The sequence below is a fragment of the Narcine bancroftii genome, chromosome 5 (assembly GCF_036971445.1).
Source record: "Narcine bancroftii isolate sNarBan1 chromosome 5, sNarBan1.hap1, whole genome shotgun sequence".
NCBI lineage: Eukaryota > Metazoa > Chordata > Chondrichthyes > Torpediniformes > Narcinidae > Narcine > Narcine bancroftii.
Genome location: NC_091473.1, coordinates 193,993,383 through 194,015,498, shown reverse-complemented (window position 1 = coordinate 194,015,498; position 22,116 = coordinate 193,993,383). Strand labels below are relative to the sequence as shown.

The window sequence follows — 22,116 nt, the reverse complement described above, 5'->3', positions numbered from 1 at the left end:
AGGAAGATTAAGGCAGGAGGAGGTGTTAAAGAGAACAGCAGAAATTGGCCGGACAAGAACAGAATGGTGATTAGAAATATCTGGGGATGAATTAATTTCTGATCAACACAACAGGATAGTCTGGCCTGGAGGATTAAGATGGGAGTGCTACACCCCAGATATCTGCAAAACAGGAGATGACTTGTGATAACCCTTATGCAAAAAGATCTAGCAAAGGAAGACAACTTTTGTTCTGTATGATAATGAAATCTAGTAAAGGAAGCCAACTTTTGTTCTGTATGATAAGGTTGACCTATATAAACTGAACCAACTGGACAATAGGGGTCAGTCTTGGGGAGTAGCTCACTGTGCAAGTGACCTATGAACTAATGAGTGACCCAGAGCTCTGTTAAGTTTTATTCTTGTGCTGTGTAATAAATTGACTGTTGAACCGAATACCTTCTCCTATCACTTCATTCAAAGAACACGCTGGACTCAGACTACACATAGACTAAATTAAGAGTAAGTTAAAGCCAGAGTCCGACAAACTGCTTTTCCCAGAGGGTGGGGTATCTGTGGAATTCACTGCCCATTGAAGCAGTGGAGGTGACCAGAGTAAATATATTTAAGACCAGGTTGGATAGATGTTTGCATAGTTGGGGAATTAAGGGATATGGGGAAAAGGAGGTCATTGGAGATGAGCCTATCATCAGATCAGCCATGATCTCATTGAATGGCAGAGCAGGCCCGATGGGCCGAATGGCTGACTCCTGCTCTTATTTCTTATTGTTAGAAATTAACGTACCTTTAAAGAAATTGCTCGAGACAAAAATTGAGAACAAAGAACATTTATTACTACAACAGTGCAAAGTTGGGTGCTTCCCCTTACCCTGGGAATACACACATACACTGGGGCTCACCCAACTTTTATACAGTTGATTTCAGTATAGGAATACCCTCCCCCTTACATTCTTCTGCCTCCTGCTGGAGAGGTTTGGCATTAGGCAATCCTGCCTGCCTACGTGCAATTTCAGTATACTTGGAGAACCAGGGGGGGTATCCTGTCGGTGTCCCTTCATGTTATTGTCCTTATTCACACCTTCCTGATTCTCGGGGCTACAGTCTCTTGATATGCAGAGTTGACTCATTCTATCTAGGGTTGGCTAATTTCATATGTATAAATCTGTGTATGGTTAGCTAATTAGATATGTAGGACTTGGTACTTCTGTCCAGGGCTAGGAGACCCTTATCTGATCCAGACTACCTCAACTTCCTACATTCTATTGTTCCTTACCACTCCTTATCTTAGTCTTATGGTCTTGTCACAAAGACTAGAAGATTCTTATGTTAATCGTGCTGACTCTGCTTTCCTGCATCCTCACCCCCAAGCTTATCCTGTTTGTACTGGTTACAGCCATTTACTGATGAACTTTAGTTTCTTCCATGTTCATAATTTTAGATCAATTTTCCCATCTCTCACATTATCAATCTGATTGTTGACTTCAGGAAGGAAAAGCCACAGGTGTACGATTCGATGATCATTGGGGGATCAGAGGTGGAGAGGGTGAGCAAATTTAAGTTCTTGGGAGTCACTATCTCGGAGGACCTTTCCTGGCACTGTGAAGAAAGCACGTCAGCACCTTGACTTCCTCAAGAGTTGGCAGAGGTTTGGTACGACATCGGACACCCTGGCAAATTTCCACAGAGGTGGGCACTGAGCAGCTGCATCACTGTCTGGTATGGGGGGAAAATTCTGCCTCACCTGCAGGAAAAAGAATCTCAGGGTTGTATTTGATTTCTGACAAGAAATCTGAATCTTATGTAAGGTGCTCCTTAAATTATGTTACACGGGAAAGAAAGTCTGCAGACTTTTGGCTTGTAATACAATGCAGAAGGCACTCTATAAATGCAGTTACATGGGAAATCAATGGGCTGTGACAGAATATTTAGGAATATTTGGGGGAGATAAATTGGTAAAATTAGAGAAGGTTACATACATACACACACTTTAAAACAGATCTTATTTGAAATACCTGGAGATTTTGTATTCAAAGTAACTTTATAGAAGTTATGAAGAATGCTATGGAGATTTCACAAATAGCTGTTAATTGATTTGTGAATGAATGGACTATTGTCTTTAAAGCCACAGCAAGAGACAGGCTGTCTACTGATACCTTTTTTTTCCAAAGGCTTTTGACAAGATTGGTCAGAGGTCATTGACGGATTCTTGTTTACCTAAAAAGCAACAGATGAACCTAGAGAAGGTCAGGAGTTTTGCAAGGGAGAGAGAGAGAGAAGGGAGTCTTGGACTATGTGCGACATAGAAGCTCCAGAGCGGCAGATGACTGGAAATGCTATCTGTCTGATGTTTCTTTTGGAATAAGTGGAACAGAAAGGAACTTTGTAGTAGCCTGAAAGAAAGAGGTTATCATCTGGAGAACCCTGATGGGGCAAGTTTCATCAGCAAGACATTGAGGTGACTAATGGTGGTACCTCAGTTGTGGGTGTCCTGGAACAACACATCTCTCTGTGCAAACCTACGGGAACCTTCCTGAGCGGTCACCATTTACCTTTCGAGCACCAAAGCCCGGTGAACTTTATACATGTTAAATTCAGTGCACAGTCTAAGAATTGCCTGCAACCAGTGAACTTGGAAGAATGAGAAGTGAGATTGAACTGTGAACTGAAAACCTTACTTAAATTTACACGCACATTACCTACAAGTGGGCTTAGAATTAGAAGGGAGTTAAGTTAGGTTAGTTAAGTTAATAGAGATAAGTTAAAGTTTAATTCTGTTTTCATGTTTAAAGATAATTAAAAGCAACTTTTATTTAAGTAACCATTTGTCTTGGTGAATGTCTATTGCTGCTGGGTTTTGGGGTCCTCTGGGCTGGTAACAGGACTTTGGTGCAATTTCCAACGTGCTGATAGGCGCCACTTAAATGCAATTACAGAGCAAAGTCTGCTGGGGTTGTAGTGCAACGTACAAGTGCTGGAAGGCCCTCTCTAAATGCACACGTTGAATAATTGGCGCGGCTTTAAAACATTGTTCAGACGCCCCACGGCCCCTTTAAGCAGGGGGATTCAGCAGCACCGAGCGGCGCCGAGCGCCTTCCCTCTCCTGGAGCCTGAGGGCCGCCGGTACCGGTCCGCCGCCGTCACCCGTCCCCCCGCCCTGCCGGCATCGGTCCGCCGCCGGCACCCGTCCCCACTCCCGCCGGCATCCGTCCCCCGCCGTCTCCTGTCCGCCGCCCGAGCCCCATCCACTTCCGGGTCGCCCCGGCGGGGTGGGTGTCGCTGCGAGGAGCCGCCGTTCCGCTCTCTCTCTCTCTCCCCCTCCGATCTCTCGGGTGTTTGGTCGCGACTGGAATGGCCGCCGGGGCCCTGGGCCGGCTGCCGTCATCGTGTTGGGGGCTGTGAAGGAGTTCGGGGCGCGGGCGGTGCGGGGACGGGGGATCCGGCTCGGACTTCCCTCCTGTGGCTGAGAGGGCCCTGGTGCAGCCTGGGCGTCGGGACAGCTCTCCTCTCTCTCCATCTCCACACCTCTCTCCCCCCTTCCTATCCCCCTCTCTCTCTCCTCACTCCCTCTCCCCTTCCTCTCTCTCTCTCCCCCTCCTTTCCTCCTCTTTCTCCTGTCTCCCTCCCTCCTCTCTCCCTCCATCCCCTCTTCTCCATCCTCTCTCTCTCTCCCTTCATCCCCTCCTCTCTCTCCTTTACCCCCCTCCCCAGGAGACCTGCCTCTTCCCCCTCCCTATTCCGGGGTTTTGTTCCCGATTTTAATAGAGAGAGAGAGAAGAAAAAGAAGAGTCGAGGGATCCAGTTTTTTTATTCCCCCAAATAAATAGAGCTGAGGATTTTTTTTGATTTTTTGAAAAAAAAACCCCTCTCGGCCGTCGGAAATGGTGAGAAAATGTCGGGCTCTGCGCTAAAACAAGAGCTCAAGTTACTCGAGTCGATCTTCCATCAGAAACACGAGCGATTCCGCATCGTTTCGGGGTCGCTGGACGAAATCAGCTGTCAGTTCGTCACCCAGGAGCAGGTCCTCGTCATCCACTGCAATATCACGGTAAGGAAGCGAGTCCGTGGCGTGAAACGGGGGGAGTGGGGGGGGGGGGGGAAGAGAGGGGGAAGGGGGGAGAGAGGGGCAAGGGGGGAGAGAGGGGGAGGGTGGGCATTGACACGCGCGGGCACACTCACAGTCAAAAGTAACCAGCAACAATTGTAGCGGGAACTGCGACATTGTATCCAGGCAGGGAAGCAATTGTAACATTGTGTCCTGTAACCAAATAAGTCACCCTTCTCCTTCCCCGGGAACAATAACTCCCGACATCGCCACTGCCCCATCCGAGAGGGATTTGCTCCATTTAAGCCCCCCCCCCCCCTATTTGTGGTCCACTTGAGTCGTCATGGGCACGTTTAAAGTTGGAGCTGATAGAGACCTTTTTATATATAGACAGAATTTTTAAAAATCGAGGGGCGAAAGGAGACTGGATCCTTTAGAAGGCGGAAGAGGAAGGGATTGGTGGTGTTTCAGCGAGCAATGGCTCCTGAACCCCCCCGCCTTGCGCACGAATGCAAAGCTGGGTGTTGGAGGGCGAGGTTCACCGACCCGCGACTGTGATGAGATTTTACGTTCACGGATAAAACTCGCATCAGTTCAGCAGGTGTCAAAGCGGAAGTCTGTGCAGGCTGGTGTCAGAACCCCATGCTGGAGAAACCCAGCAGGCCGGGCAGTCAGTGCACTTTAGATTTCCAGTTTAGTCCCTAGCGTGGAACTCTGAGATTCTTTTTTTTTTACCTGCGATCAAAGCAGAATTACCACTTGTTGGCAGTACAAAGGAGAAAAAAAACTGCTCAATGTACAGTTGTAAACAAATAAAGAGATGTAAACAAACTGAGAGAGAGAGAGAAATCCATAAAAATGCAGTCCTTGAGTTTGTTGTTGAGGAGTCTGATCTTGGAGGGGTGGGTGCGAGTCTTGTGGCACCGAGACCCCTCTCCTGATGGCAGCAGCGAGAGCTGGGCAGGGGGCATGGGGCTGCTGCTCTCCGACGGCCGCGTTACCAGGAGATGTTCTCGATGGAGGGGAGGGTTCTTGCTTGTGATGCCCCGGGACCGTGTCCACCACCTTTATAGCGGCGGGGCTTTCCGCTCAGGGGGTGCTGGTGTCCCCAAACCAGACCTCGATGCAGCCGGCCAGCGCACTTTCCCCAGCCCACACGTGAAGAGACTTGCCAGGGTTTCTGACGTCGGACTGAGCCTCCACAAACTCCTGAGGAAGTAGAGGCGCTTTCTCCATGATGCCATTAGTGTGTTCAGTCCAAGAAAGATCCTCCGAGATAGTGACTCCCAAGAATTTCAATGTGCACACCCTCTCAGATTGTCCATAATCAACGTTTCAAGCCCAAAATGTTAGGTATGTATTTTTTTAAATCTTTCGTACATAAAGGACACTGTTTGACTTGCTGAGTCTCTCCAGCGTTGTGTTTTTACTTCAATGTTGCAGGTGCAAGGAGACTGGTTCCTGTGCTGTTTGTGTTGGTTAGAAGAGTGTGAGGTGAAAGGTCTGAATTTTGTACAGGCCTGCTCAGTTGGCGAGAACCTTGGCTGGTCTCCCAAGCAAAGAGTAAAAACGCACAGAAATGTTGGAGGAACTCAGCCGTCCTCGCAGGAGGCCTGAGCCCTTCTTCAAGGTATGAGTAAAATACCTCTGTCGAACCTCCCCTCATTCTTCTATTCTCCAGGGAATAAAGTTCTGACCTGTTTAACCTTTCCCTGTAATTCAGTTCCTGAAGTCCGGGTAACGTCCTAGTAAATCTCCGCACTCTTCCTATCTTATTGATAACTTTCCTGTAGTTAGGTGACCAAAACTGCACACAATCCTCCAAAGTGACCTCACCAATGTCTTATACAACTTTACCATAACATCCCAACTCCTGTACTCAATACCAGGGGTGGGCAACCTTTTTTTAAAACTCACATTCCACCTTAAGTAATCCATATGCCATAAGTGCTCTGTGATTAGAAAGGGATTACTTAAAGTGGGATGTGAGTGGAAAGAAAAAGGTTTGAAAAACACTGTTTTAACCGTCCCTCATTGACTCGTTATGTGCACCGTTTCAGAACTCCAAAGGAAATGGGCCAATGACAATTTTTCTCAAGCAAAATATTTCAGTAACAATTGGGTCGAGAGCAGTGATTCTCATCCTTTCCTTCCCACTCACATCCCACCTTATGCAATCCTTTACTAATCACAGAGCACCGATGGCACAGGGATTACTGAAGGTAGAATGTGAGTTTAAAAAAAGGGTTGCCCACCCTTGTTCAGTACTTTTGATTTCTGAAGGCCGGTATGCCAAAAGTTCTCTTTACCCCCCCCCCCCCCTATCCCCCTGTGACGCCACTTTCAGGAGATTATGTATCTGTATTCCCAGATCTCTCTGTACTGCCGCATTTCTCAGTGTCCGACCATTTACCGTGTACATCCCCCCTTGGTAACCCCCTGATTACCCTTCAGGAAGGCCTCCGGTCCAGAACACCGGTAATATCTCTTCCCCTCCCATGGATGCTGTAAGACTGGCTGAGTTCCTTCAGCATTTACTGTGTGATTTCGCCGCAATCACAGCGTCTACAGACTTCCATGTTTCACTTGTTGCTTGGTATGACGTGTGTGTGTATTTGTGGCACTCTGTGCACGAATGGCTTTTGGAGTGTTGTGTATTCAGCATAAAACAGGGTGACTAGGTATAAATCTCTTAAGATACTCAGTGGTTCATAAGAGCACAAAAAACAGGAGCAGGAGTTGGCCATTTGGCCCATCGAGCCTGCTCCGCCATTCGATGAGATCATGGCTGATCTGATGATCGGCTCACCTTCACCAACCTGCATTTCCCCATATCCCTTAATTTCCCGACTATGTAAAAATCTACCCAACCTTAAATATATTTACGGAGGTCACCTCCACTGCTTCAATGGGCAGCGAATTCCACAGATTCCCCACCCTCTGGGAAAAGCAGTTCTTACCCTGAATATTGAAGCTATGTCCCCTCATTCTGGTCTCCCCCACCAATGGGAACAACTTACCTACCTCAATCTTATCTATGCCTTTCATAATTTTATACGTTTCTATAAGATCCCCTCTCATTCATTTAAATTCCAGTGAGTACAGTCCTAGACAACTTGATCTCTCTCTCCTCATAGGCCAACCCCCTCATCCCTGGAATCAACCTGGTGAATCTCCTCTGCACCGTCACCAAAGCTGGTGCATCCTTCCTCCAGTAAGGGGACCAGAACTTCATAACATCATGGGCCCAAGGGTCTTACCCACAGGAAGTGCCGCACTTGAGCCCACACCTCCTCTCTCATCAGAATTCAGGCCCCCAAACAATCCTTGCAAGTGATGCTACATTTCATTTGGTGTCTGCGGGAGTGACCTCCTGCGTCCGGTGCTCCCGTTGTGGCCTCCTCTACATCGGAGAGTCTGGGAGATCGCCTCGCTGAGCTCCTTCGCTCCGCCTGCCACAACAGAGACCACCCAGTGGCCAACCATTTCAATTCTGCACCCCACTCCCATGCTCACGTGTCTTGTCTATGGCCCCATGTACTCTCCCACCAAGACCACCTGTAAATTGGAGGAGCGACGCTTGATTTTCTGTCCAGGCCCTCTCCAACCGGACAGCTTCTCTGGTTTCTGCTCGCCCACTCCCCATTTTACCACCCTTCCCCAACCCTCTCTCCCCTTTCCTCCAGCTCTCCACCCCCTTCATTCACAGAGCCATTCCCCTCCCCCTGTTTGCTCCCATATCCTGCCTGTGCGAAATGCCAGTTAATGAAGAAGACGAAGGCTGTGGAGTTAACCAGGAATGATGGTTTTTATTAGCAGAAACTAGTGGTACAATAATGAATGATAATGGGTGCATACACAGTTACACCCAAGGGAAGTGTCTTTAATGGTAGAGATAATACACGTCCAATGTCAGTAAAGCAGGGCTAAGCACAGCGAGAGACTGACAGCACGACACAGATTCACCACACTGTGGGCCTGTGGACTCCCCCTCCCCCTTTCCTACCATTTTGTTCTGGCTCCTGCCTACATTTTGCTAACACCTTGATGAAGGGCACAAGCCTATTTATGTATCTATCTTTGCTGTATAAAGTGTGCTGCTTAACCTCCTGACTCTCTACACCAATAGTAATTTACAGTCTTAGCGCAATTCGGAGTTGTTGTTGCTCTTCAACCTTGGTGAATTGTCAAAACATCCCATGGAAATGTCCTCCGTGATGTTACATTGAGATTACCACTTTATCGCTGGCATTCTCCTATCCAGAAATGCACAGCATGTTGCACAGTTGTGGGGAATGTCCTGCCTTATAACTGTGCTGGAGGGTGTACAGGTGTACCCCGCTTGACAGAAATTTGCTTTTACGAAGCAGCATGTGTTCACTATCCAAGAGACATTTGAATGGCTTTTGCTTTTTATGAAAAAAGCCTCCAATAGTAGTGAACAGGTCTTTGCTTTATGCCATTTCGGCTCATGAAAGGTTTCATGGGAATGCTCTAGTTTCGTAAAGTGGGTGTACCTGTATATGGTGATGCCCAGAGTATCTATCCAATGGTCCATTGTATATTATACAGGTGTGGGGCATGTCCTATCTCTAACTGTGTTAGAGGGTGTATATGGTGACATCCAGGATATTTATCTCATGGTCCAGTGATATTATACAGATGTGGGGTATGTCCTACCTGTAACTGTGTTAGAGGGTGTATATGGTGACACTCAAGGTATCTATCCAATGGTCCAGTGATATTATACAGATGTGGGGCATGTCCTACCTGTAACTGTGTTAGAGGGTGTATATGATGACACCCAAGGTATTTATCCAATGGTCCAGTGATATTATACAGATGTGGGGCATGTCCTACCTGTTAATGTGTTAGAGGGTGTATATGATGACACCCAAGGTATTTATCCAATGGTTTAGTGTATATTATACAGATGATGGGCATGTCCTACCTGTAACTGTGTTAAGGGGTGTATATGGTGACACCCAGGATATTTATCCAATGGTCCAGTGTATATTATACAGATGTGGGGCATGTTCTACCTGTAACTGTTAGAGGATGTATATGGTGACACCCAGGGTATTTATCCAATGGTCCAGTGTATATTATACAGATGTGGGGCATGTCTTACCTGTAACTGTGTTAGAGGGTGGAATGTTTAGTACAGGGCCCTCCATAATGTTTGGGACAGATACTTTTTTCTCGTTAATATGCCCTTGTGTTCCACAGTTTTAAATTTGTAATCAACTAGATTTTATTCCAGGTTATGGCAGGTACATGAATGAAAGAAAATTACAGGGTTATGGGGAAGGTTCAGATTGTTGAGTAGATTTCTTTAGGTCGGCACAACATCGAGGGTCGAAGGGCCTGTACTGTTCTGTAATGTGTGTTCTAAGACCAGGACTTTTGTCCACAACTTGGACAGCTGATGCGTGGCACAAGTTCCAAATTTAAAATAAAAAAAATTTGGTGGTTCAGTGAACTGTGAAGAGGGTTTCAACAGATTTCAGGGAGATATAGGTGGGCAGGTTGGTGACAGACTGGTCGGTGCATTTAGGATGAAAAGAATTGAGAGGTCACCAGTGGTAGAAGAACAGAGATCTCGAGGTGGGGAGGCGGGGGTGGCGGGATCTGGATTAATGATTTAGATTATGGAATGAAAGGCCTTGTGGCCAAGTTTGCAGATTATAGGAATGTAGGTGGAGGAGCAGGTCATGTCAAGGAAACAAGGAGGCTGCAGAACGAATTCAACAGATGAGGAGAATGGGCAGAGAAGTGGTAAATGAAATACAATGTTGGAAAGTGTGTGGTCATGCAGTTTGGTAAGAAAAGATAAACGGGCAGACTGTTTTTAAAATGGAGAGAAAATTGAAAATACCCAGATAGAAAGCAACGTGGGAGTCCTCGTGTGGGACGGCCTGAAGGTAAATTTGCAGGTTGAGCCGGTGGTGAAGAAGGCAAATGCAACACCGGCGTTCACTTAAAGAGGAATAGAATACAAGAGCAGGGATGTGATGCTGAGGCTTTATAAGGCCCTGGTGAGACCGACCTTGGACCATTGTGGGCAGTTTTGGGCTCCTCATTGAAGAAAAGATGTGCTGATGTTGGAGAGGGTTCAGAGGAGGTTCACAAGGATGATTCCAGGGATGAAAGGGTTATCACATGAGGAGATCTTGGCCTGAGTTTGTTGAAAGTTAGGAGAATGAGGGGAAATCTCATTGAAGTATTTCAAATGTTGAAAGGTGTGGACAGAGTAGCCGTAGAAAGGTTGTTTCCCCACGGTGGGAGAGTCTAGGACAAGAGGGCACAACTTCAGGATTGAAGGGCATCCACTTAGTGCAGAGATGCGGAGGAATTTCTTCAGCCAGAGGGAGGTGAATCTGTGGAATCTGTTTGCCACGGGTGGTTGTGGAGGCTAGGCTGGGTCATTGGGTGTATCTAAGGCAGAGATTGAGAGGTTCTTGATTAGCCAGGGGTTCAAAAGTAATGGGGAGAAGGCCAGCCAATAGGGAAATGGATCAGCTCATGATTGAATGGTGAGGCAGAATTGATGGGTTGAATGGCCTATTTCTGCTAGGTCTTATGGAGATGTTGCACGGAGCAGTGTGTGAGTGGTTTACAAAAACCTTCAGTAGGGCCACAGTAGAACCTTGAGCAGTGTTCCAGGGGTGTGAAGAACTCAAGTGAGGGTGCAGATGACGTGGTTCCGAGGATGGCTTTGCTGAACACACTGAGGTGAGGGGATGTAACACCGGTAGTGGTATGCTGTGACAGTGCCCGTTGGGACCAGAGGATACCTGCGTGCAGTTGAGATGGACCGGCTTTGGAGGCGGGGTGTGGGGTGGGGTCACCAGGTTGATTTCAGAGATGAAGGGGTTGGCCTATGAGGAGAGATTGAATTGCCTGGGACTGTACTCGCTGGAATTTAGAAGAACGAGAGGGGATCTTATAGGAAAATATAAAATTATGAAAGGCATAGATTAGATAGAGGTAGGCAAGTCAATTCCATTGGTGGGGGAGACCAGAACGTCAAGATTCAGTGTAGTAGATTTAGGACGGAGATGAGGAGGAACTGCTTTTCCCAGAGGGTGGGGAATCTGTGGAATTCGCTGCCCATTGAAGCAATGGAGGCGACCACAGTAAATATAGTTAAGACAAGGTTGGGTAGATTTTTACTTTGTCGGGGAATTAAAGGAAATAGGGAAAAGGCAGGTTGGTGATGAGCCGATCATTAGATCGGCCATGATCACATTGAATGGTGAAGCAGGCTCGACGGGCCGAATGGCCGACTCCTACTTCTATTTCTGATGTTCCTATGACAAGGAAGGGGATTCTCGGTGTGGGAGGGATGAGGAATGAGGAAGGGGGTTGGCAACAGAAGCCAAAGTATTGTGAGCAACATATTTTATTGCAATTCCTGATGGTCACACCTTGACGTTCAAAGCTAGGCAGGTGCTCAATCTGTACTGTTCTGAGGGGAGTTGGAGTCAGGGTTTGAAAGGGAGGGGAAATCCAGGGCTATGGATCGAGGGTAGGGGAATTGGACCAGATGCATTGCCCTTGCAAAGAGCTCACGTGGTGGGCTGTTGGCAACCCAAGGCAAGGGGCCCACGCAGGCAGCGAGCGACTGGCATGACAGGTATCGGAGCCGGAATCCAAGAGGGAAGGCAGGAGGGGTTCCCGAGTGGCCTTGGGTGCTGAAGGCTTCCCGATTGTGTCCGGATCTGGTGCACGGGTTGCCAGTGGCTTGAGCTGAAGTCTGTGAGGCTGTGGGAGTGTTGGGGGCAAATCCACGGACACTCCATGACTCTAAAGGTACTCTGCTTTGATTCTCTGGGTGCCAGGCAATTTCTGCTGATGGCCAATCTTTGCAGATCAAGTGCAATTTTGTGTAATATTACATCTGTTTTATTACATGTCAATAAAAGAATCTTGAATGATAGGGCTCTTTCAAGCGGCAACAATTCTGTTTTGGGTGGAGATCTCACCCTGTACCTGCTGAATGACTCTCCCTCGTCCCCTTTCAATTTAGACGTACAACTCTGTAACAGGCCATTTTGGCCCATGGGGTGGAGTCCATAAAATCAAGATTTTTGGGTTCGTTTGAAGGGGGAAGAAACCGTCCTTAAAGATGGTGGTGCGTGATCTCACACCCCTGATGTGAAGAGTGTGTTGGGGGGGGGGGGGGGGGAGGTGGAATGACCCTTTTTAATTATTTTTTAAAAAATTTAGACATACAGCCATTGTGGCCCATGAGCCCATGCTGCCAAGATAACACCCCACTAACTTACACCCCCCCCCACCCCTGGTATGTTTTGGAAACCGGAGCCCCCGGAGAAAACACACGCAGGCACGGGGAGAATGTACAAACTCCTTACAGACACAGCAGGGTTCGAACCCCAGTCCTGATGGCTGGCGGTACACTAACCGCCACGCCAACTGTGTCACCCCTAACATTCATAACGTGGCACAGGGGCGGGAAACTGCAGAGTAAGAGGGTGGGTGGTTTCTGTACGCAGTGTGTGTCACTTCCATGCATGTTTATGGGGTGTAACAGTCCCGCCTTTGTTACTGGGTTAGGACTCCTTTGATGTGACCTTCGTGTTATACTAATTTATTGTGTCGTGTGTGTGCGTGTTTCCCTGAGAGGAGACACTTCTGTTTTGTTTGGTTACAGGGCAGAAATGAGTAAAAGCAAAACTTGTTTTTCAGCCTTTGCAGTCGATGGGACATGAGCTGGCATTTATTATTTGTTTTAATCTCCGCTGACACAATGCATTTAAAAACAAGTTGATGGCCTCCCGGTCATTCTGAGCTGCCTCCTAAATGGTGCCCCTGGACCAACCAGGCTTTCATCTTATTGTCGGGTTATGGACATTTTAAGTGGTTCCGAGTTTGGTGCTGGCCTTTTTTGTGCTGGGGAACGTCGCGCTTGTTGCAGGTTGAGTGTCCAGGATCCAATAGACTGACCGAACCCCACCCCGTCTATCCCACTGCGCTGACTCAAAGCCATCCTGTAACTTCGTACTTCACATTTCGAGGGAGAGCCAGTCATGGAGAGTCAAACAGGAAAGTCTGCAGACCCCATGGTTGAAGTAAAAATGCAACGCTAGAGAAACTCCAAACCAGGCCCTTGATGTAGCAAAAGATAAAAATACAGAAGCAACGTTTTGGGCCTGAAGGTGTGGAAAAAATGTTGACAGGCTTCTGAACAAAATGGGAGGGGGAGGAGGTTATAGGTGGGTGGGGGGAAGGGCGCAGCAGGAGGGCGAGAGGGGATGGCTCAATGAATAGAGAGGGAAGGGCGAGGAGGGCTGGAGGAAGGAAGACGAGGGGAAAGGGAAGGAGAATGGAGAGCGGGTTAGCACAAACTGGAGAGGTCAACGTTAATGACGTCCGGTTGGAGAGGATCCGGATGGAAAATCGAACGTTGTTCCGCTGATCTGCGGGTGGTCTTGGTGGGGTAGGTCTTGTGGCTACGGACGGACGTGTGAGCATGGGAGTGGCCGGCCATGAGGAGATCCCCGTCACTGATGCTGACGGAGCGAAGGTGCTCAGTCATGGACCATTTGTCTCTCTCAAATCATTTATCCCGCAAATCATCTACCCATCCCTGCCTTTCAAACTGCTTCCAGAACCCAAGAACATTACAGCCTGGAAACAGGCCCTTCGACCTTTCTAGTCTGCGCTGAACCATTTTTCTGCCTAGTCCCACTGACCTGCACCCAGTCCATAGCCCTCCATACCCCTCTCATCCACATACCTATCCAAATACTTTTTAAATGTTAAAATTGAACCCGCATTCACCACTTCGGCTCGTTCCACACTCTCTGTGTGAAGAAGTTCCCCCTAAACTTTTTCCCTTTCACCCTCAACCCATGTCCTCTGGCTTGAATCTCACCCACTCTCAGTGGAAAAAGCCTGTCTACATTGACACTGTCTAGATTCATTATAATTTTGTTAACTTGATCAAATCTCCCCTCTATGGAATAAAGCCTAAAGGTAAGGGTTTCATTATTGCTGTTTAAAACTACATTTAGAATGTAACATACATGAAATTTTTTGTTGACCATAAGGAAGACAGAGAGTCACCACTTTGTCCATCGCCCCTCACAGAGATGAGGCCCCAGCGAGGATCGAATTCACGACCCCTGGTTTACAAAATCAGTGCTCTAACCACTGTTGGAGCCGTTGTGTTTAACCCTTCCCTGTAACTCAGTTCCTGATGTCCCGGCAACATCTGAGTCAATCTTCTCATCGCTCTTTCAATCTTATTGATATCCTTCCTGACATTTGGAGACCAAAATTGCACACAATGCTCCAAATGTGACTTCAGTGATGCCTTATACAACTTTACCATGACATCCCAACTGCTATCCCAGCACAAGGTGGCATGGTTGGGATCTGGCGCTGTCCATGAGGAGGTTGTGCGCTCTCCCTGCGTCTGCCTGGGTTTCCTCCCCCACTACCAGGGGGTTGTAGGCCAATTAGGTGTAACTGGGCAGCATGGGCTTGTGAGCCGAAAAGGGCCTGTTACCGTGCTGTGAGTCCTAAATTTAAAATATACGCATGTCTAAATTTAAATCCAAAAAAATTAAATTTAGGAGCCAAAGGTGAAGAGATGCAAAGTGAGGTATTTTGGAAATGGCTGGGAGCACGGGCGAGATGAGGGACTTTCTCACTCTACTCGAGGAAGGTTGTGGGTGTATTCTGAGATGTGTTTATCAAGTTGTGAACTTCATTATTAGAAGCATCATGTAATGAAGCCAGGCGACGTGACCCACCAACTCCCTGTGCAGTTGATCGCTGTTTGGCTGCATTCCCCTGCAACGTGAGCAGCATTTAAAACTGGATGCAAACATCCCCCTCCAAGATTTAGCTGAGAAGTGTGAAGTTTGTCACTGCCTGCCTTTGCAAGATTCAAGATTCCTTTCTTGTCATGTCATGAAACAGGTGTAATGTTACACGAAATTAGCTTTAGTCGACCATAAGGAAGGCAGATCAGAATCAGGATTTGTTGTCAGGAAATTCGGGGTCTTGCGGCAGCGTCACAGGGCAAACATTCACGTTATAACCATCTTGCAACATTACTATTAAAAAAGTGCACAAATGTGAGGCAGTGTCTGGTGGCAGAGGGGAAGAAGCCTTCCTCGTGCTTGATTTCAGGCTCCCTGATGGTGGCAGAATGAAGAGGGCCCGGCTTGGGGGTTGGGGTCTTTGAGGATAGAGGCTACTTTTTTAAGACACTGTCTCATGTTGATGTCCTTGATGGAGTGAGGTCTGGCGCCTGTGATGTCGCAGGTCGAGTTAAAAACCCTCTAGAGTTTATTCTTGTCCTGAGATTTGGCGCCTCCGTACCAGGCAGTGATGCAACCAGCCAGAATGCTCCCCATTTGTAGAAGTTTACGAGTCTTCGCTAAGAGACCGAATCTCCTCAGACACCTCCCAGAGTCTAGCCGCTGGTAAACCTTCTTTGTGATTGCATCATCGCGGAGGCTCCGGGACAGATGTTGACACCCAGGAATTTAAAGTTCTTGACCCACTCCACTACTGAGCCCTCGATGAGGACTGGGTCGTGTACCCGACTTCCTCCTGAAGTCAACAATTATCCCCTTGGTTTTGCTGACGTTAAGCACAAGGTTGTTGTTGTTACACCGTGCAACCAGCTGGTTTTTCTCCCTCCTGTTCGCTTCCTCGTTGCCGTTTGTGATTTTGGACGGCAAACTTGTGGATGGCATTGGAATTGTGGCTGGCCTCAGTCGTGGGTGTAGAACGTGTAGAGCAGCCATCAGCAGAAATTGCCCGGCGCCCCTTCCAGTCAGAGAATGGGAAGTAATAGAGAGTTCCTCCCAGAGTCATCAAGTGTCCGTGTATTTGCCTCCAGCAGCCACACAGACACCAGTCCAAACCATCGGCAACCCGAGCTCCAGGTCCAAACACAATCACAATCACAACACCCTCTTGCGTCTCCATTCTCCAGCATGGTGTGAGACCTTTGCCCGCAGCCTGCATGGGTTCCTCGCCTTGAATCACCGACAGTCCCGCCTCCTGTGTGTCCTTCGGCTGCAGAGTCCCTCGCTGGTCCGTCGCCGTCCCGTAGGGAGATGTCCTGTGGGGTCTGAGGACAGTTTGGATAATGTTGTGATTTCTGGTGGGGAAATCGGGTGGGAGGTGGTGGGTCGGAACAAACTCGGTGGGCCCTTCGCATGTGGCATTGGAAGTGGGGCATTATGATCACACTGGGTGATGTCCAGTACACCCTCACCCCACTTGTGGTCTCTTCTCTCTTTGAGAAATCAATACCATGGTGGTGGGTCGCAAGTCAAGTTTATTGTCATCTGATTGTACAAGTACAACCCGACGAAACAGAGTTCTCTGGTCGTCGGTGCAAAAAACACGCAGACACACAACCAGACATAACACGGACACACAATACACATGCATGACAAGTATTTTATCTGTGATTGGATGACTTTATGTGAAGACATTATGACTAAAATTGTAAATGTTCAGTATAGATTGGTTCATTATTCACCTGTTATATTGAACCCCTGAGAAGTTAAGGAAATATGTTTTAGGAGCCATAAACAAGTTGGCTCTTTCTTGCACTCTACTTGGTGATGTGAAACCTTTCTGGAATAGAGTTAAGGAACTTTTAGAAGTTTTATTTAAATTTACAATTTTCCTTGATCCCATGGAATTTTTACTGGGCTATATTAAGAAATTTGAGTTGGAATTAAAATTAAATAAGTCTCAAATTGCTTTTTTGAGACTGGCGTTAGCTGTGGCTGGGAAAATGTTTGGCAAGTACTTGGAAAAATGAGATTGATTTGAGTATCCGACAGTGGCATTTGTAGATGAGGTCTTGTATTCTGTTGGGAAAGATAACGCATGATTTACGTAATAATTATTCTTTCTTTGTTAAAGTTTGGGGCCCGTATAGGAGACGTATGGGTTTGAGTTTGTAATAGTGTTTTTCCCCACAATTGTTGGAGTTGCACTAAATCGTGGCAATAGCTGAAGTAAGTCTCAGTGTGAGCCGTTCCTTTGGTCATTCAGCGTTCTCACTGTCCGTGGGAAGAAGCTGTTCCCCAGCCTGGTGGTGCTGGCTCTGATCCTCCTGGCTCTCTTCCCCAATGGGAGCAGCTGGACGATGCTGCGTGCGGGGTGGAAGGGGATCCTCGATGATTTTGTGTACTCTCTTCAGACAACGATCCCAGTAGATCACATCGATGGGTGAGGGGGAAGGAGAAAAAGGGCTGAGGAGTCAGCGGACAGGAGGGAGATTGAAAACTTGGCTGAAACCTCGCACTCAGTGTCACCAAAATCACAAAGCCTTCAACACCCCTTGCGTCTCCAGTTTCCAGCCTGGTGTAAGACCAATGATCCAGTGATCATTCGGGGATCAGCGGTGGAGATGGGGGAGCAAATGTAAGTCCTTGGGAGTTGCCATCCCGGAGCATCTCTCCTGGACCCATTGTGAAGAAAGCACGTCAGCACCTCGACTTTCTCAGAAGTTTGCGGAGGTTTGGTACGCACTGGAAACCCTGACAAATTACTACAGACGTGTGGTGGAAAGTGTGCTGACCGGCTGCATCGTGGTCTGTTGTGGGGACACCAATATTTCTGAGCATAAATCCCCTCAAAGGGTAGTGGACACACCTCAGGACATTATAGGCAAAACCCTCCCCACCATCGGGAACGTCTACAGGAAACTCTGCCGTCGGAGAGCAGCAGCGATCGTCAAGGACCCACACCACCCAGCACGCGCTCTGTTCTCGCAGCTGCCATCAGGAAAGAGGTATCGGTGCCACAAGACCTGCACCCACTAGGTTCAGGAACAGCTGCTCCCCCTCCACCTTTCCTGTTGCATCCGCACTTGGATTCCGGATCGGGACCTTGAATAAGGGGATATGCTGACATTGGAGAGGGTTCAGAGGAGGTTCACAAGGTATGAAAGGGTTATCCTAAGAAGAGCATTTGGCAGCTCTGGGCCTGTACCCGTTGGAATTTAGAATGAGGGAGGGGAATCTGAAGCATTTTGAGACTAGATGTAGAAAGGTTGTTTCTCCTGGTGGGAGAGTCTAGGGCAAGAAGACACAACTTCAGGATTGAAGGGCGTCCGCTTAGAACTGAGATGCGGAGAAATTTCTTCAGCCAGAGGGAGGTAAATCTGTGGAATTTGTGGCCACAGGTGGATGTGTAGGCCGGGTCATTCGATGTATTTAAGGCAGAGATTGATAGGTTCTTGATCAGCCAGGGCTTCAAAGGTTATGGGGAGAAGGCCGGGCAGTGGGGCTGAGTGGGGAGAATAGATCAGCTCATGATTAAATGGCGAGGCAGACTCGATGGGCTGAATGGCCTATTTCTGCTCCTCTGTCTTATGGTTTAAAGCAGTGGTTTACAAACTGCCCACCCGCCCCCCCCCCCCCCACCCCACTCACATACCACTTTAAACAGTCCCTAGCTCTGCGATGAGTAAGGGATTGCTTAAGGTGGTACGTGAGCGGAAAGAAAAAGTTTTAGCCTCATGGACTCATTATGTGCACCGTTTCAGAACTCCAAAGGAAATTGGCCAACGACAATTTTTCTCCAGCAAAATATTTCAGTGACAATTGGGCCCAGAGCAGTGATTCTCACCCTTCCCACTCACATCCCACCTTAAGTAATCCCTTACTCATCGCAGAGCACTTATGGCCGAGGGATTATTTAAGGTGGAAAGTGAGTTTAGGACCCTGGTCTAAAGGAATGTTGAATTTTGACGTGAATCCCAGAGGTTTGCGGCAGCTGTGATTGCCGTGAAAATGCAGAAATGCTGGGGAGGAACTCAGCGGGTATTGCCAATGTTTCTGGCCTGGAACCTTGAGGAAGGGCTGAGGCCTGAAATGTTGGAGATATATATGGACACCACAGGCCATCTGAGTTTCTCTACAGCCGCTGTAGAGACATTCTGTCTTGGATCCTGATAACTGGATTAATTAAAAAAAAAACCCAATCAGTGGATCCAATGGGATCTGCGGCTTCAAAAACATGAAGAGTTAGTCACTGACATCCCACTTTGTGATTCCTCCTTCCTTACCACCCTGCTGGTCTGAAGGATCTCTCCATCTTTGCCTTCGACGTTCAAACACCACGTATCTGTTGTCTTTTGGGGGAAAAGTTCTAAAAAAGTGTATGGGGGGGGCAGAATTCAGTCCAATCTGTCTGAAGTGGGCTGCTCCCTGTTTTCATTGGAGAGTTACTCCCACAAAAGGAAACACCTCCTCCAGTCCCACCAAACCTTTCGGTCAATTCCAGCAGGCACCCAGAGCAGCCATCCTCCGCGCCCGCCCCCCCATCCAGAAAAACCTTCACTCAAACACTTCAAATTGTGAGCCCACCAGCCATCGATGTGGACCTCCAATGCGGCCACAATGGTTCAGGGATTCGTCTCTGTAACCTCATTGCAGTTGCACAAGGGTCAGTGAAGCTCCCTCTACACCGTCCCATCACACACTCCCGTGGTCAGACACAGCGAAGCTCCCTCCAAGCCATCCATCCCACACTCCTGGGTTCAGACATGGAATGAAGCTCCCTCCAAAATGTCCAATCACACACTCCCAGGTCAGTCACAGAGCGAAGCTCCCTCTACACCGTCCCATCATAGGCTACCAGGGTAGATGTCATGCACCACTCTGATTACTTGTCCTGCATATGTAATGTCTGTATGTATGTGTATTATGTCTGGTTGTGTGACCGCGTGTTTTGCACCGAAGGCCGGGTTTCAATGGGTTGTCCTTGTACAATCAGATGACAATAAACTTGATGTGAAATGTTCCTCATTCAGTGCCAACCTCTGATCTTGCCCAGTGACCTGTGTACAGGTAGCTTGGGATAGAGGCTGCATTGATGGCCAGGTTAATGGTAATTGAGGGGGTGTGGGAAGGAAGGGATTGGTTCTTGGAACAGACTTATTCTCTGCACTAATGTAGATTCCAGCCCTGGGGCACTCAGTATGCCAGAATCTTGCAGGTCTTCAATGTGGGCTGTTGAACTTGGCACAGAGCCCAGTGATCTTTGGCTTGGCTTCGCGGACGAAGATTTATGGAGGGGTAATGTCCACGTCAGCTGCAGGCTCGTTTGTGGCTGATAAGTCCGATGTGGGACAGGCAGACACGGTTGCAGCGGTTGCAAGGGAAAATTGGTTGGTTGGGGTTGGGTGTTGGGTTTTTCCTCCTTTGCAGTGATAAGCCCAGTGATAAACTCTATCAATAAACCCAAAGCTGTAGAGTGAGGGACAATAGACTTTATTATATTTTAGACTTGTAGCTGGCCTGAGGACAGGGAGAGGGAGGTCGACCTTTATTTCAGGGTCACAAGGGGAGGAGTTACCGCGGAGGGGGGCAAGCCACCAGTGGGGGACGGGCCAGCTCCCCATCGGCAGTCACATATTTGTATCACCACATTCACCCCCTCTTTTAAATCAAAACCCTGACGGATTAAAAGTCCGAGAGGGTCATGTGGTCTTCCCTGCCTCAGTTCCACTGGTGGTGTAATGGTCGGCTCCATTGCCGGTTGTGTGTCCTGAGGCTGGCTCCATCAGAGGCGGGGTTCGGTTGTAGGTGGCAGTCGGAGCAGCTAGAGCAGGGTCCGGGGTGTATGGCGTGGCGGGCAGGAGTGGGTCACTAACCTGCACTGAGTCCCTGAGGGGGGCAGTATGGGTGTAGGTTGGACCTGGGTTGAAGGGGTTGGGGAGTGGGTTATGGGTCTCTGGCACGTGCCAGGTCCCAGACGGGGACTGTGTCCTCATGGCCGTCCAGTCACTCCACGTCGGCATACTGAGGTATGGTGCGCCGGAGCATCTCTTCGACCAACGGGTCGGACTTATAACCCCCTCGCATGTTTCCGCAGCAGGACGGGGATGAGAGCCAGTGTGATTCCAGTCGCCCACTTCCTGGGGAAGGAAAACAGGCGTTCATGTAGGGTTGCGTTGGTAGCGATGGTTAACAGAGATCAGATGGCATGGAATGCTTCCGGCAGGACTTTCTGCCAATGGGACACCGCCAGGCCTTTGGATTTAAGAGCCAGGAGGATAGCTTTTCAAACTGGGGAGTTTTCTCTCTCTACTTGGCCGTTCCCGCAAGGGGTTTGAAACTGGTTGTCCGACTAGAGGCAATGCCTCTAGATAACAGGTACTGCCGCAGTCTGTCACTCATAAAAGAGAACCCGCGTTCACTGCGGATGTAACTCGGGTACCCGTAGAGGGTAACTATGCCTCGGAGCGCCTTTCTCACAGTGGCTGAGGTCATGTCGGGACAGGGGATGGCAAAAGGGAACCTGGAATGCTCGTCAATGACGTTCAGGAAGCATACGTTCCTGTTGGACAAGGGCAGGGGTCCCTTGAAATCGATGCTGAGTTGTTCAAAGGGAGCACGTGGCCTTTATGAGGTGCGACTTGTCGGGCCGGAAGAACTGAGGATTGCATTCTGCACATACCCGTCAATGACCTGACATCCTCAATGGAGGAGGGAAGGTTCCGGGCTTTCACCTCGAGGCTCCGGGGTGCCAAAGGTCATTGTGGAGAGATTGGAGGTGGCCAAGATGCGCACTGGCGCATGTCCCCCAGGATAGGGCGTCTGGGGTGTCGTGAGCTTGCCTGGCCGGAATAGGATGTTGTAGTTGTAGATGGAGAGCTCGATTCTACACCTTAGGATTTTGTCATTTTTGATCTTGTCCCGCAATTTGGTATTGAACTTGAATGCAACAGCTCATTGGTCCGTTAGCAGGGTAAATCTCTTCCCGGCCAAGTAATGACACCAGTGGCGTACTGCCTCAACAATGGCCTGCCCCTCCTTCTTGACAGAGGAGTGCTGCCGTGTCTCAGGACCGTGAAGGGGACAGGAAAAAAAGGCTACTGGCCTAGCTGCGAGTGGCGGCCAGCGCAAAGTCGGAGGCATCGCTTTCCACCTGAAACGGGATGGATCGTCCACAGCATTCATCTTGGCTTTGGCGATGTCTCCCTTGATCTGGGTGAAGGCTGCCTGGGCTTTTGCCGATAAAGGGAAGGTTGTGGATTTTACCGGGGGTAGGTTTTA

General features: G+C 48.5%; 1 protein-coding gene across 3 annotated transcripts in view; it reads left to right on the top strand.

Moving 5' to 3' along the window:
• The first annotated feature begins 3,237 nt into the window (after positions 1-3,237).
• Positions 3,238-22,116, top strand: part of LOC138764499 (ubiquitin-conjugating enzyme E2 Q1) — a 52,973-nt gene continuing 34,094 nt past the window's right edge. Inside the window, exon 1 of one of the 3 annotated variants that reach the window (XM_069940540.1) lies at positions 3,238-4,045. In XM_069940540.1, coding sequence (XP_069796641.1) covers positions 3,890-4,045 — 156 coding nt within the window. In that variant the 5' untranslated portion in view covers positions 3,238-3,889. Of the gene's footprint in view, positions 4,046-5,547; positions 5,673-22,116 lie in introns of those variants that run through there. The other 2 variants (XM_069940538.1, XM_069940539.1) reach the window with 2 other exon arrangements.